This window comes from Hyla sarda, chromosome 5, assembly GCF_029499605.1.
Source record: "Hyla sarda isolate aHylSar1 chromosome 5, aHylSar1.hap1, whole genome shotgun sequence".
In the NCBI taxonomy this organism is placed as follows: Eukaryota; Metazoa; Chordata; class Amphibia; order Anura; family Hylidae; genus Hyla; species Hyla sarda.
Window position 1 is genome coordinate 81,483,940 of NC_079193.1, and position 15,993 is coordinate 81,499,932.

The 15,993-nt window shown below is 43.0% G+C and overlaps 1 protein-coding gene across 4 annotated transcripts in view; it reads left to right on the top strand.

Annotated features, from left to right (window-relative positions):
- Positions 1-15,993, top strand: part of STK31 (serine/threonine kinase 31) — a 182,190-nt gene that overhangs the window by 17,475 nt on the left and 148,722 nt on the right. For all 4 annotated transcript variants that reach the window (XM_056519806.1, XM_056519807.1, XM_056519804.1 and 1 more), the window contains exons 2-3: positions 6,231-6,267; positions 8,432-8,484. In XM_056519806.1, the coding sequence (XP_056375781.1) occupies positions 6,240-6,267; positions 8,432-8,484 (81 nt within the window). In that variant the 5' untranslated portion in view covers positions 6,231-6,239. The remainder of the gene's footprint in view (positions 1-6,230; positions 6,268-8,431; positions 8,485-15,993) is intronic.

The window sequence follows — 15,993 nt, forward strand, 5'->3', positions numbered from 1 at the left end:
ACTCACCACGTTGTAGTAACTTCGTGTTTATTACTGGGACATGCAGGTAAAGCGGCTCCACGCCACACCGGGATGCCGAACACTAGCGCGTTAACCGATGACAGCTGTTTCTTTCCTTTCAGGAACTTCAACAGATCGTCTCCATTCACCTGTGCACGTGACTATATATCTCCTCCTTTACTTGTGACGTCGTGCCGAGGTGAGCGGAGCTTCAATCTTACAAATAGATTTACCAATATTAGATTTATAAAAAAATTACTTATAAACCATAACATAATTGTGTATAAGTGAAAATAGCATTACTGCTGTGGTAAAAAACTGTTTAAAACCAGGCTAGTAAAAACAGAACCATTTGTAACCAAACCGATGTTCAGAGAAAGACTCCCATATCTATTCTATCATTTAACCCCCTCATGTCTTGAGCTCCCGTCCTCAATATCCAACGGGCTTCTATTTCTCTTAATTTTTTCACATTATCTTGATCTGGTTTTATTTTGACTTTTTCTATGCCTAAGAATTTTATATTTTTGATGTTTCCTGCATGTTCAGAGACCACGTGTTCTATCAGTCGCGGTGAACCTTTTTTGTCACTATAGAGTGCATGTGTTCTCTGAATCTGATATTCATGGGTCTGATTGTACTGCCTATGTAAAATCTCATACATTCACATATGATTGCATATATTACATTTTTGGATCTGCAGCACATAAAATCTGTTATTTCTCTAGTAATGCCACCTATGTTAATACTGTTGCCAGTTATAAAGTGGTGGCACCAGTTGCAATTTCCACATTTTTTATTTCCTCTGATTATTGATTTATTTAACCAGTTTTCTTCTGTTGTTCTTTTTTCAGTTATTTTACTTTTTACTAATTCGTCTTTTAAATTTTTTGTTCGCTTAAACGCTATCATGGGTTTTTCTATTTTTATTTTACCAAGAATCTGGTCTCTTTCTATTAAATGCCAGTTTGTGTGTATAGATCTTTTAATTAATTCATGCATGGGACTATACTTGAATGTAAATGTAAACCTCTCTTTCTTTATGTCCTCATCTTTTATTTTAGTGTGTTTTCTGTGTCTCCTATTTTTTAATAGTGTGCTTCTGTCAATTTTTTTAACTCTTTCTAGTGTGTTTTTTAACATTTGAGGTGGATATCCCCTATCTTCTAACCGTTGTATCAATTCATCGGCCTGAGTATTAAAAGCCTCTTCTGTGCTATTTATTCGTCTCAATCTGAGTAGTTGTCCATATGGTATTGCTTCTTTTGTGTGGGAGGGATGGTAGCTTTTATAGTGTAGTAGGGTATTGCTTGCGGTTTGTTTTCTGTACCCTATTGTAGCGAGTGTGTTGTTTTGTTTTTTTATAAGAACGTCCAGAAATTCTAGTTCTGTATTACTTTATTTGAAGGTAAAAGCCATATTCATTTGGTTAGAATTAAGATATTCAACGAAACTCTTAAAGTCTTTAGGAGAACCCTTCCAGAGCATGAACACGTCGTCTACAAAACGTGAATAGTGTCCTATATGCTCTAGGAAGGGATTTTCAACTGTAAAGACATATTTTTCTTCAAAAACCGCAAGGTACAGGTTAGCTAGTGTGCACGAGACCGGGGTCCCCATTGCGGTCCCACCCCTTTGGGCGTACCATTGTTCCCCAAATTGGAAGACATTATTTTTCAGAATAAACTCTATTGATTCACAGACGAAGTTTACAAAATCTTCAGATTTTCCTGTCCGTATTAGGATTTCTCTAATGCAGTCGACGGCTAACCCCTGTGGTATTCGAGTGTATAAGCTTTCCACGTCTATTGACGTTAAGAGGTAGCCTTCCACACTGGGGATGCCGTCGAGTGCACCTAGGAAATCATCCGTATCTTTCACTAAGGATGGTACGTCAGCCAGTAATGGCCGTAACAACCAATCGGTATATGCAGAGAGGGATTCTGTCAGTGAACCTACCCCAGAGACTATTGGTCTCCCTGGAGGGGAGTCCATAGTCTTATGTATTTTCGGTACAATGTACCATGTGGCATTTTTGGGGTTCAGTGGAAATAGCTTCTCTGCCATTTTATTTGACAGAATTCCTCTCTCTACCTGTTTTCTTAGTAGAGTTTGTAGCTGTGATTTAAGTTTTTTCATGGGGCTAGCTTTTAATTTCTCATATGTCCTTGTGTCATCTAGTTGGCGATGTGCTTCCTTTAAGTAATCTGCTGTATTCATGATTACAGTGTTTCCACCCTTATCTGCCCTTTTTATCATTATTTTATCCTTTTGTTTTTTTAACCACGTTAATGCTTTTTGTTCTCCTATTGTTAGATTAGCAGTATCTTTAGGGTATATTTGTGCTTTCAAATCATCGAGTACTTTTTGTTGGAATAGCTCCAGGTTTCCTCCCGGTTGTAAGGGAGGAGAGAACGTGGAGCTATTCCCTCCTCTAAAATTCTTTACTTCGACCTCTGTGGGTGTGTTATCTGGTTCCCCGGTGTTTTCCCCTAGCAACTCTGTTAAAGCAAACAGACACTCCCTTTCGCTACCTACTGAATCTCTAAGAATGTTGAAACCTAGGGGTCCTACTGTTACTGGGATCTCTCCTTCTTTTTGACTACCTTCCTTTTCTCCATTTGTTTTGTTAGCAAAAAATCTTTTTAAATTTAATTTTCTTATGGCTCTAAAAAGATCTATTTCAAAATCTTCCATGTTAAAGTCTTCAACTAAGCAGAAATTCAGTCCTCTTGAGAGGAGTTTTATAGTGTCCTCTTTAAGTATCAGACTGGACAAGTTAACTACTGCTGGTGTATTTTTATTTATAGGAACAATGTCCTTTTGTGTTAATCTTCTTTCTTCATTTACTCTGTCCATTGTTACTGCTGATGTAACTTCTCCTTTGTTATCTTTTTTTTCCTCTCTATTTATGACTGCCAAGTTACTCTCTTCCGTTTCGTTAGTTTTTTGGGATTTCTTTCCTGCTCCTCTTCCTCTTCTGATTTTTTTCTTACTTTCTTGTTTTTTTCCTTCTCGTTTTTTGACAGCTCGTTACTATTGTTCACACTATCTTCTGATCAACTGGTGTCTCCATCTGTTGTCCAAAAGTCTGAGGTTTTTTTATTTTTATTTTTTTCTTGGTTTTTATTTGTCTGTCTTTTCTTTTTTTGATAGGAGGTTTTTCTTCCCTTCGGATTTGTTTTTCCGTGTAAAAATACATTATCTGACTCATAGTCTATACGATCTCGAAGGAATTTATCTCTTTTTATTTCTTTGATGGTTTTTTGTATCAACATTCTTAGAGATTCAGTAGGTAGCGAAAGGGAGTGTCTGTTTGCTTTAACAGAGTTGCTAGGGGAAAACACCGGGGAACCAGATAACACACCCACAGAGGTCGAAGTAAAGAATTTTAGAGGAGGGAATAGCTCCACGTTCTCTCCTCCCTTACAACCGGGAGGAAACCTGGAGCTATTCCAACAAAAAGTACTCGATGATTTGAAAGCACAAATATACCCTAAAGATACTGCTAATCTAACAATAGGAGAACAAAAAGCATTAACGTGGTTAAAAAAACAAAAGGATAAAATAATGATAAAAAGGGCAGATAAGGGTGGAAACACTGTAATCATGAATACAGCAGATTACTTAAAGGAAGCACATCGCCAACTAGATGACACAAGGACATATGAGAAATTAAAAGCTAGCCCCATGAAAAAACTTAAATCACAGCTACAAACTCTACTAAGAAAACAGGTAGAGAGAGGAATTCTGTCAAATAAAATGGCAGAGAAGCTATTTCCACTGAACCCCAAAAATGCCACATGGTACATTGTACCGAAAATACATAAGACTATGGACTCCCCTCCAGGGAGACCAATAGTCTCTGGGGTAGGTTCACTGACAGAATCCCTCTCTGCATATACCGATTGGTTGTTACGGCCATTACTGGCTGACGTACCATCCTTGGTGAAAGATACGGATGATTTCCTAGGTGCACTCGACGGCATCCCCAGTGTGGAAGGCTACCTCTTAACGTCAATAGACGTGGAAAGCTTATACACTCGAATACCACAGGGGTTAGCCGTCGACTGCATTAGAGAAATCCTAATACGGACAGGAAAATCTGAAGATTTTGTAAACTTCGTCTGTGAATCAATAGAGTTTATTCTGAAAAATAATGTCTTCCAATTTGGGGAACAATGGTACGCCCAAAGGGGTGGAACCGCAATGGGGACCCCGGTCTCGTGCACACTAGCTAACCTGTACCTTGCGGTTTTTGAAGAAAAATATGTCTTTACAGTTGAAAATCCCTTCCTAGAGCATATAGGACACTATTCACGTTTTGTAGACGACGTGTTCATGCTCTGGAAGGGTTCTCCTAAAGACTTTGAGAGTTTCGTTGAATATCTTAATTCTAACCAAATGAATATGGCTTTTACCTCCAAATATAGTAATACAGAACTAGAATTTCTGGACGTTCTTATAAAAAAACAAAACAACACACTCGCTACAATAGGGTACAGAAAACAAACCGCAAGCAATACCCTACTACACTATAAAAGCTACCATCCCTCCCACACAAAAGAAGCAATACCATATGGACAACTACTCAGATTGAGACGAATAAATAGCACAGAAGAGGCTTTTAATACTCAGGCCGATGAATTGATACAACGGTTAGAAGATAGGGGATATCCACCTCAAATGTTAAAAAACACACTAGAAAGAGTTAAAAAAATTGACAGAAGCACACTATTAAAAAATAGGAGACACAGAAAACACACTAAAATAAAAGATGAGGACATAAAGAAAGAGAGGTTTACATTTACATTCAAGTATAGTCCCATGCATGAATTAATTAAAAGATCTATACACACAAACTGGCATTTAATAGAAAGAGACCAGATTCTTGGTAAAATAAAAATAGAAAAACCCATGATAGCGTTTAAGCGAACAAAAAATTTAAAAGACGAATTAGTAAAAAGTAAAATAACTGAAAAAAGAACAACAGAAGAAAACTGGTTAAATAAATCAATAATCAGAGGAAATAAAAAATGTGGAAATTGCAACTAGTGCCACCACTTTATAACTGGCAACAGTATTAACATAGGTGGCATTACTAGAGAAATAACAGATTTTATGTGCTGCAGATCCAAAAATGTAATATATGCAATCATATGTGAATGTATGAGATTTTACATAGGCAGTACAATCAGACCCATGAATATCAGATTCAGAGAACACATGCACTCTATAGTGACAAAAAAAGGTTCACCGCGACTGATAGAACACGTGGTCTCTGAACATGCAGGAAACATCAAAAATATAAAATTCTTAGGCATAGAAAAAGTCAAAATAAAACCAGATCAAGATAATGTGAAAAAATTAAGAGAAATAGAAGCCCGTTGGATATTGAGGACGGGAGCTCAAGACATGAGGGGGTTAAATGATAGAATAGATATGGGAGTCTTTCTCTGAACATCGGTTTGGTTACAAATGGTTCTGTTTTTACTAGCCCGGTTTTAAACAGTTTTTTACCACAGCAGAAATGCTATTTTCACTTATACACAATTATGTTATGGTTTATAAGTAATTTTTTTATAAATCTAATATTGGTAAATCTATTTGTAAGATTGAAGCTCCGCTCACCTCGGCACGACGTCACAAGTAAAGGAGGAGATATATAGTCACGTGCACAGGTGAATGGAGACGATCTGTTGAAGTTCCTGAAAGGAAAGAAACAGCTGTCATCGGTTAACGCACTAGTGTTCGGCATCCCGGTGTGGCGTGGAGCCGCTTTACCTGCATGTCCCAGTAATAAACACGAAGTTACTACAACGTGGTGAGTTGCCTGTACTTTCTTCTTGATTATTTGGATTTGCATTCATCCTATCACTATCGCAGTACATGAGCACCACCGCATGAAGATACGCTGCTAGAGTACGCACACAGACTGTTTAAGGGAGAATATATATAGAGGGAGAGCAGTGCCAGCACTTCAATCTCTGTTGTGAAGTCTTGTTATTAATGTTTAAAGTGACAGTGGTCAGAATTGCAAAAAACGCTCCGGTCCTTAAGGTATAAAATGGCCTGGTCCTTAAGGGGTTAATAAGTTTCTCAGTGTCCTATTCTCTATACAGGTACAGTTTGTATTCAGGCTTCATTTAGCTGCCCTAAGTATACTGTCATATTGGTTTGTGTGGAAGGTGCCTATGATAAACATCTATTTTGTATTTGTTTTCATCTAGCTCATCAAAATGGAAGGAGACATATCATACAACAAAGGTAAGGCCTTTTTTATTTATTCATTTTTTTTAAAGGGATTGTCCAGGGGATAACTTTTATGATTAAATCTGCTTATGCTGTACTCACCTGTCACACTCCCCTCCTGCTGCCATTCTGACTGCGGAGCACTTTCTTGCTTTAGCCAGCGGTCGCAGCGATTGGTTGAACAGGCACTTTCCTTGTGTCAAGCTTCACAGCAGAACCATGCTTCATCAGATTAGCAGCGGGGCAGGAGAAGTGTGTGTTTCCTGCAATATTGTGGAATCAGTTCAAATCAGTTTCCGAGGCTGCAGAATTCCATTGCGGTCTATATCATTCCTAAGTACCTAACTCTTATATTGTAACTAGGCAGATTGGCTGTTTAGGAGTCTGTAAAACTGGTAAGATTCCAATGAAACTATATAAAAAAAAATAAAAAATTATTTTAGGGTAACAACCTCTGAGAGATAGGTAAACTGCATAAAGAACGTCCCGTTCGGCTATTTTCGGCTTCCCAACCACCTGTGGGTCTCCCTAAATGTCCTACTCCTTTTCTTGAATGTCTGGTTGTGACCAGATTTTATGAGCTTTCTGCTAAACAGCTTAATGTTCACATGGCGGGATTTCCGCAACAGTAGAGTCGCATTGATTTCAATTGGGATTCTGCTGCACTGTGGCAGAAGTGGCAGAATTTCCACGCCAGATGTTTCTGGTGCGGAAATTCATATTCCGACATCCGCAGAAAGAACAGATATGTCTATTCTTTCTTCAGATTCAGAAATGCGCATTTCCGAGTTGTCCATGTTCTGTGCGGACATTAATAAAGTAAAGATAGATCCGTTTTCCAAAATAGATGGATCTCTTGAACTGTCGTGGAGTGAAGTGCACTCATGCCTGCTTTCCCTGCTAATAACTTACGATCACAGGGGCTCACTGGAATGACACCTGGTGCAGGGGTGTGGAAATAAAAAAAAAAAAAAAAAAAACTACTTGTCCAAGGGACTAAAGCGGAACACAATCTACTTGCCCCTCAAGAAAATCCACTTGTCCTGGTAGATAAAATAATTTCAACCAAAATAGTACGATCCACCCCACTAAACCACCAGGGTTGGTTATAAGATCCCTTTAGACACTGGTGTCAACTTAGACATCGGTGATCTAATGGTTTAATATCCGGCCATGTAGGGCTGGGCGGTATACGGGTTCATACCGAATACCGAAATTTTTGGGCTGCACGATATGAATTTTTCCCATACCGAAATACTGGTTGGGCCCCTCCCCCTTGGGAATGAATTATCAGCCCAGCGCTGCGCTGTCCCCACATCGGGGAACTAATCATTCGTGACCCGCCTGCGCTGTTCTGCTCCCCCCCCCCCCCCAATTAATTATCAGCCCAGCGGGGTACTACTCACATATGTCAAGCGATAGCTGTCCGGGCATGCTGGGAGTTGTAGTTTTGCAACATCTGGAGGTCCGCAGGTTGGAGACCACTGGCGTACAGTATAGAGTTCCAGCGCCGGTGTCGGCCCGCAACAAAGGGCAGTTCTTGACATATTTGAGTAGTACCCCGCTGGGCTGATAATTTGGGGGAGCAGAACAGCGCAGGCGGGTCACATGATTTGGTGGGGGAGGGGAGCACAACAGCGCTGGCGGGTAACATGATTTGGTGGGGGGGGGAGCAGAACAGCGCTCGCGGGTCACATGATTTGTGGGAGGGGGGGGTGAAAGAAATACCGTTATATACCGTGGAACCACCATAAGTTACAAAAATACCGTGATACACATTTTTTGTCATACTGCCCAGCTCTATGGCCATGGCGATCGCAGCATGCCAGGCTATTAGCGGCAGGAGAGCTGTAGCTAGCCAAGGCAAGCGCCCCCCCCCCCCATCTGACCCCTATAACTCCCAATTTTTCCATATACAGGGATGTATGAGGGCAATCTTATGTGCTGTGATCTGTAGTTTTAATTGGAACCGTTTATGTTCAGAGGTAACTTTTTGATCACCTTTATTAAAAAAAAATTTCTCATATGAAGTGACCAAAAAATGAGCAATTGTGGACTATTTTTTACATTTACACCATTGTATATGACCAACTTTTATTTTTTAAGGTTAAGTGTTTCTTTAACCATGTTTCTAAGCAGAAAGTAAACTAGATTTTTATTTCTTTTTGTTTCCACACAGCGGAGGATGTCTATGTTTCTCATGTCGAAGATGCTGTGACATTTTGGGGGCAGGTAGGAGAAGAGCAGAAGTCAATGTTTACTAGTATTGCCAGTTATTGCAAAAATATATAAAGACTAAACCAGAGATGCTTTGTAATTGGTAAAGCTATATGTCATAAAACCAGACAACACACTTATATGCAACCCATTTGTAAGGTGATGCATCTGCTTCTTTACCCAAACAGTATCAGAGTCCTTAGGCATGGCACGCTTAATAACTTACCTACCCACTTTGCCTGTCATGCTCTATGCTTATATTTTGATGTAAGTTGACCAGAAAAGGTGCAGGAGTAGGTGCACTCTCTCTAGTTATCCCTAATTACATGCTCTCACCCTACTCACACAGGGGCTTGCAGGACTAGAACCTTAGAGTGACCCCCTTCCAAGGCTAGCCCTAAAAATTAGTTTGACCCTAAAAATTGTCCCCCCAAAGTTTTCCATTGTATGAACTAGGGATCAACAGATTTTTTTTTTTTTTTTTTTTTTAGAGCCGATACCGATAATCTGTGGCCTTTCAGGCCGATAATGTATACCGATATTCCGGCATAAGTTTTTGGCTTTTTCGCTTTTTTGCTGTGTGAATATGGCCATAGGGTTAAAAGTAGTCACTGTGCTGTTTGGTATCATGGTGTGCATTACATTGACCACAGAAAACCAAGGAGAGGGAGGAGACAAGAGAGAAAATTATAGACAAGCATATTAAAGGTAAAGGCTATAGGACCATCCCCAAGCAGCTTGTTGTTCCTGTGATTACAGTTGCACATATTATTCAGAAGTTTAAAGCGGTACTGTCATTAATAAGAATATGTAAAAAAATGCTTAAATCGGTGAAGTAATGTGCCCTAAGACCTGTATACATAATAATTTGCATGTTTTAATATGTAAAATACCTTTTGGTCTATGTATTACTGTTATCAGTCTTTCTGAATTTCTCTGAGGCTGGGGATGTTTCCCTTGGAGTATGATGAGCTCCTCTCCTCCCCCTGTCATTAGGTCTGCACAAACATTTTTATACTTGCAAAGTATATTGCCTAAATGCATGCTCTATGTAACTCTAATGCAGCCACGTGAAACTACACTGCTCAAAAAAATAAAGGGAACACTAAGATAACACATCCTAGATCTGAATGAATAAATTATTCATATGAAATACTTTTGTCTTTACATAGATGAATGTGCTGGCAACAAAATCATACAAAAATTATCAATGAAATCAAATTTATCAACCCATGGAGGTCTGGATATGGAGTCATACTCAAAATCCAAGTGGAAAACCACACTACAGGCTGATCCAACTTTTGATGTAATGTCCTTAAAACAAGTCAAAATGAGGCTCAGTAGTGTGTGTGGCCTCCACGTGCGCGTATGACCTCACCACAATGCCGGGGCATGCTCCTGATGATGTGGACAACTCCTGGACAGTCTGTGGCGCAACATGGTGTTGGTGGATGGAGCGACACATGATGTCCCAGATGTGCTCAATCAGATTCAGGTCGGGGGAATGGGCGGGCCAGTCCATAGCATCAATGCCTTCCTCTTGCAGGAACTGCTGAAACACTCCAGCCACATGAGGTCTGAGTTGCATTAGGAGGAACCCAGGGCCAACTGCACCAGCATATGGTGTCACAAGGGGTCTGAGGATCTCATCTCTGTACCTAAAGGCAGTCAGGCTACCTCTGGCAAGCACATGGAGGGCTGTGCAGCCCCCCAAAGAAATGCCACCCCACACCATTACTGACCCACCGCCAAAGCTGTCATGCTTGAGGATGTTGCAGGCAGCAGAACGTTCTCCATGGCATCTCCAGTCTCATGTCACATTTGTCACATGTGCTCAGTGTGAATCTGCTTTCATCTGTGAAGAGCACAGGGCGCCAATCTTGGTGTTTTCTGACAAATGCCAAACGTCCTGCACAGTGCTGGGCTGTAAGCACAACCCCCACCTGTGGACATCGGGCCCTCATACCACCCTCATGGAGTCTGTTTCTGACTGTTTGAGTGGACACATTCACATTTGTGGCCTGCTGGAGGTAATTTTGCAGGGCTCTGGCAGTGCTCCTCCTGCTCCTCCTTGCACAAAGGCAGAGGTAGCGGTCCTGCTGCTGGGTTTTTGACCTCCTACAGCCTCCTCCACGTCTCCTGATGTACTGGCCTGTCTCCTGGTAGCGCCTCCATGCTCTAGACACTACGCTGACAGACACAGTAAACCTTCTTACCACAGCCCGGATTGATGTGCCATCCTTGATGAGCTGCACTACCTGAGCCACTTGTGTGGGTTGTAGACTCCATCTCATGCTACCACTGGAGTGAAAGCACCACCAGCATTCAAAACTGACCAAAACATCAGCCAGGAAGCATAGGAACTGAGAAGTGGTCTGTGGTCACCACCCTACCTGAGTGGACAGTGTGATTTCACAGAAGTGTGATTGATTTGCAGTTACATTGTGTTGTTTAAGTGTTCCCTTAATTTTTTGAGCAGTGTATATGGTGCAAGGACAGAAGAAAAACCTGCATTTTGTGGCAAAAAAATAAAGATTTTTACATTTTCACAGTTTTATAACACAACAGCAGCCCTGTGGAACCTATAAAGTATAAATACACGAGAAATAAGTTCATAAGATGACCAAAGAGAAACCATTTTTCATATAAATAGTTTAGCACTTTGTATTTCTTGTCACTGTGCATGGAAATGCTTCTCAGATGAAGAGGCTGCAAGCTGTCTGCATCCTGTCTGGATCTCACAGGTGTTCTCATAACACAATTGAAAGATGGCTGATAAACAGTACTGAGTGAGCAGAGGAGAGAGAAAACCACACCCCACTCCCCCTCCCATTAGAATGTTGGTCATTTTCTTGATAGTCAGTACCAAATAGCCCTAGATACCAGGGTTTGTTTTCAAAATTAAGAGACAGAGACCCTTAGTGGCCATTTTTGTAAACCCTTTTTTCAAATCTTTAGCAATAAAATGTTTTTATGAAGTATATTAGGAAAATGCTTAATTTTTAAAGAAGTATTAAATGGAAAAAATTGTTTCTAACGACAGTATCACTTTAAGGTCCATGGGACTGTGGCAAACCTCCCACACAAGGCCACAATAAAATGCAAATAAAAGATTCAGATTATATTGGTAACCAAAGAGCCCAGAACAACTTCCAAAGACATTACAGGTAACCTTCACGGCCAAAGTACATCATTGTCAAATCACACCATCCATCTCTGTTTGAGCCAAAGTGGACTTTCACCAAATAAACAGTTTTAAACTAACTCAGGCTATGTTCCCTAGCTACTCCTAACACCCCCCCCCCCCCAGCCCTTAAAAAAATGTCAGAGCTTTAAAAAGCTGTGTATCATCATACCTTTCTGAAGCCTGCTGGGGGACCACTTTCGCCCTCACATGGTTGCAGAGCTGTGATGAATAGAAGACTGCAAACTCTGTGCATGTTTCAGTCTGTGTTGCGATCAGTGAGGCTCTCCTGCAGCTTTCAGTCTGTGCAGCTTTCTGTGAGAATCTGTGGAGCTTTGACTTTCTGTGCAGCTGTCAATCAAGCTCAGTGCAGAGAAGCACTACCTGAGTTTGGTCTCCTGCCAGGCTGGGAGGAGACCAAATTCACTGTATTAATTGTGGCAGGGAACAGAACAGAGCCACCTAGTGGCCGCTTTTGATATTACATTTTAAACATATTTATGTTAATAATTTTAAAAGCAAGTGAATGGGAAAGTGTCTGCTAATTGCACAAGGAACACTATATTAAAAGTTTTATTTGGTGACAGGTACTCTTTAAATGAAGATGATGAAGCGAGGCTGGAGTTTACCAAGATGCATATTGTCAAGCCACAAAGCTTCTGAGAGTATGTCCTTTGGACAGATGAAACAAAATTGGAGCTGTTTGGCAAATCACATTAGCTCTATGGGGGAGATTTATTAAAACCTGTGTAGAGGAAGAGTGGGGAAGTTGCCCAGATTGCTTCTTTCATTTTTCAAAGGGCTTTTTTTTTTTTTTTTTTTTAAATGATAGAGGCGATCTGATTGGTTATTATGATCAACTGCACCACTCTATCTCTTCACAGGTTTTGATAAATCCCCTTATGTTCTCAGAGAATGCTCTAATCAACAAGGGGAAGGAGGACCCCTCAAGAATGCTGGGAGGGCTGAAACTGCTAATCCAGTTAAAAATGTCCAATCATGGTACCTTCTCTGCATCAGTAACTGAGTGAAAGGTGAAGCACAAACTATCCACAGAGTTGACCCACAGAATTTCCTGATACTTAAGCTAGTAACCCTGCCTTGTATGGAAGAGAAAGATGCAGATGGAGCTGAGCATCCTCCATTTATTGACCCTGGTGGCTGAATAATCTTCAAATAAGAGCACTTTTGCTGCCCCTAATATGCAATGCCTAATCCCTTCTCCAGACAGATCTCAGCAGTGCCACTTTGTCATTAAAGTCCAGTAACCTCATGATCACTTGGGGAGGACATGCCGTCAAAGAATTTGCAGTCGAACTATCCCTGGAATCAAAAGATAGCAAAGGACCCACACTCACTGCGCAGAAGCTCTAATGATTGAACGTCTTCGGACAACCCAGCATTGTGAAGATTGTTCTGTCCGGACCTATTTCTGTTTTCTGCCCTCTTATCAACGGCTGGCTTTTTCCGTGGGGTTCCGGCCCAGCTCCCCCCACCATCCTATCACAGTACAGCATGCGCACTGGGGGGGGGGGGGGGGGGGGGGTCACTGACCTCATATCAGTGCAGTGCACGCGCTGCAGGGGTCATGTCTGGGTGCCTCCTTCATTCCCACCAATGAGAGTCTGGCCACATTGGGCCACATCCTTCCTCCTTCTGCTGGGACCTCACTCCCCTCCCTCTCTTCTCCTGGACCGAGTGACTGATCTTCCACCTGCAGCTTGCTTCTCTCCATCTGAGGGACACAGAAACCTGGTGTGACTGCTCCTTTTTTCTTGCTAACTAATTTTACTAGCAGTTATGTCCGAAACCCAGACCTGATCCACCCCCCCTCCAGACCGGTTACTGCATACCTGGTCACTTATTATGCTTGTGTGGGCTGCAAAACTAAAATGCCTGGTGCGGGCCGGATCGTGCGGGCTCTGCTACTCCCCCCCCCCCCGGAATGGGTTTCCTCCCTATTCCAGTCAATTTCCAATCTGGCGTGGGTTTCCCCGTTCTGTGGTGACCGCCTTGGAGCGATCTTCCTTACGCCTGCTCTCCGGAGAGGCTCGCTTTCCCACCCCTGACCTAAGGGGTGCTCTTCTCCGGACTCCCAAGCTTGGGACAGACGCTCTCCTCATGGGTCTCTCTCCTCCTCCCCGGCATCCCAGCAACACCCCCGTTCCAGGGGCTGCTCTCCTGGTCGCCATGCAAGGTCTCCAAGTTTATGTCCTAGGTCCGCCTCGCCTTCATCTAAGGCTGCTTCCACCCCCTCCCGTGCTCCTGGGGAGCTTGTAGGTGAAGCGTCAGGTTCTACATCTGAGCCAGCGGACCGACATGGTGGACAGCTTGGTGTCAGCCATCAGGGACACCTTTCATCTAGAGGACCGAGGAACTTCAGACCAAGCCCTTGAAGTTTCCTTCCACTGCTCCCGTCGCTCTCCTAAGGTATTCAGCTCTCATGCTGAATTCGACTCCTTACTAGAAGTGGCATGGAAGCATCCAGACAAATGCTTCCAAGAGACTCAGAAGGTTTAGGCGCAGTTTCCATTTTCCCAGGACTTGAATTATGAAATGGACAACGCCGCCGGCTGTGGATCCTCCGGTTTCTCTCCTGTCAAAATCAACTACTCTTCCTTTGGCTGACGTGGCCTCCTTTAAAGGGGCACTGTCATGAACATATTTTTTTCCCCCCCATATGTTGTAGTACTTATGTACTCGAATATAGATCAATTATTTTTTTTTGTGTTTTAAAATATTGTATTTTCTTTTTGAAATCCGGCCACTAGGGGGCCTCCCTCCTAGTGGGCAGCTGTGACGTCACTGCTGAATTCGGACCTATCTCGTAAGGGATGGGCAATCGGTCCGAATTCAGTCAGCCTGCGCTCGCTCCCTGCTGGTCAATCAGACAGGCAGGAGCGAGCGCTGTGAACCCCGGGGTGGTGCGTATTGGCTCAGTGGCCTCGCACGCAGCCCATCTCTGCCCCTGGCACGTACAGTCTGGTGGTACTGATATTCTGAGCACGCGCTGATGCTTCAGGACTGTCTCGGCAGGGATATGTTGCATGGCAGGTCCTGCGATGCTCCTATACTTCTCCCTGGGTAGTACATGAACTGCTAAACAGAGTAGCCTTCCGTGCTATTGGCCGATCATCTATGCGCGCTTCCAACAGGAGCACAGCTTAGATGAGTTGATGGCGGAAGTCTGAGTCCAGCAGGCATCAGTGACGCCGTGCCTGCTGGGGAAGTCGGCTTCCTGCTCGGCCAGAGTGAGCAGAATAAGAGATTAGATTAGAAATGGGTAGGGACAGAGAAAAATATTATATAGATGGTGGGAGCTACTCTTTAAGGATTCTGCGGACAAGAGGATCATGAATCTGGCAAGTTAGTTTTTGCAGCGGCGGGTTCAGCTTTGCTTCCTGCTTTCGCATCAGCTTGGGTGTCAAAAGCCCTATCTGTTTGGGCTTCCCAACTCCGCCAGGACATTTTATCTGGGGCCCCTTCGGAGGAATTGGCAGATCTTGCTCTTCAACTCTCCAATGCTGGAGACTACTTGTACTGCTTTTGCTACAGGTAACTTGGTGCAATTCGTCGATCAAGGCGCTCCATGTCGCTCTCCTTCCTTTAGACTCTTCTCGCTCAGGGAGTGATCGTCCCAGTTCTTCAAAAGAAGCGTTTTTCGGGGTTCTATACAAACCTGTTCGTCGTCCCCAAGAAAGGGGGTTCCGTCTGCCTGATCCTGGATCTGAAGCGTCTCAACTGCCACCTAATCCTGCATCATTTCTGTATGGAGTCACTCCGTTCTGTGGTGGCATCCATGGATCAAGGGAAGTTTCTTTTCTCGGTGGATATACGAGACGCTTACCTTCACATCCAAATTTTTCCGGCATATCAGCACTATCTCCACTTCGCCTTTCCGGAGTGCCATTTCCAGTTTGTGGCCCTTCCTTTTGGCCTGGCCACCAAGGTCCTGGCGGCGATCGCCATTCCGTGAACCCGGGATGTGCTTTTGATCCCCTACCTGGACAACCTCCTGGTCAAGGCTAATGGGACCAAAATCCGAAGAGTCTCCTTCTCACTCTTCAGACCTTGTCCCATTTCGATTGCAGGATTATTCTTACTACCACCCCCTCCCCCCACCTCAGGACTCACCAGTCCCTCCTGTGGTGGCTTCAGTCTCCTTGTCTTTTACAGGGGAGATCTTTCCTGCCACTCCACTGGCAGGTCATCACGATGGATGCCAGTCTCAGCAGTTGCGGGTGGGGCAGTTTTCAGGGATCGGACGGTCCAGGGCCATTGGTCCTCCCAGGAAGCTCTTCTGCCCATCAACATTCTGGAACTTTGGGCAATATTACCTT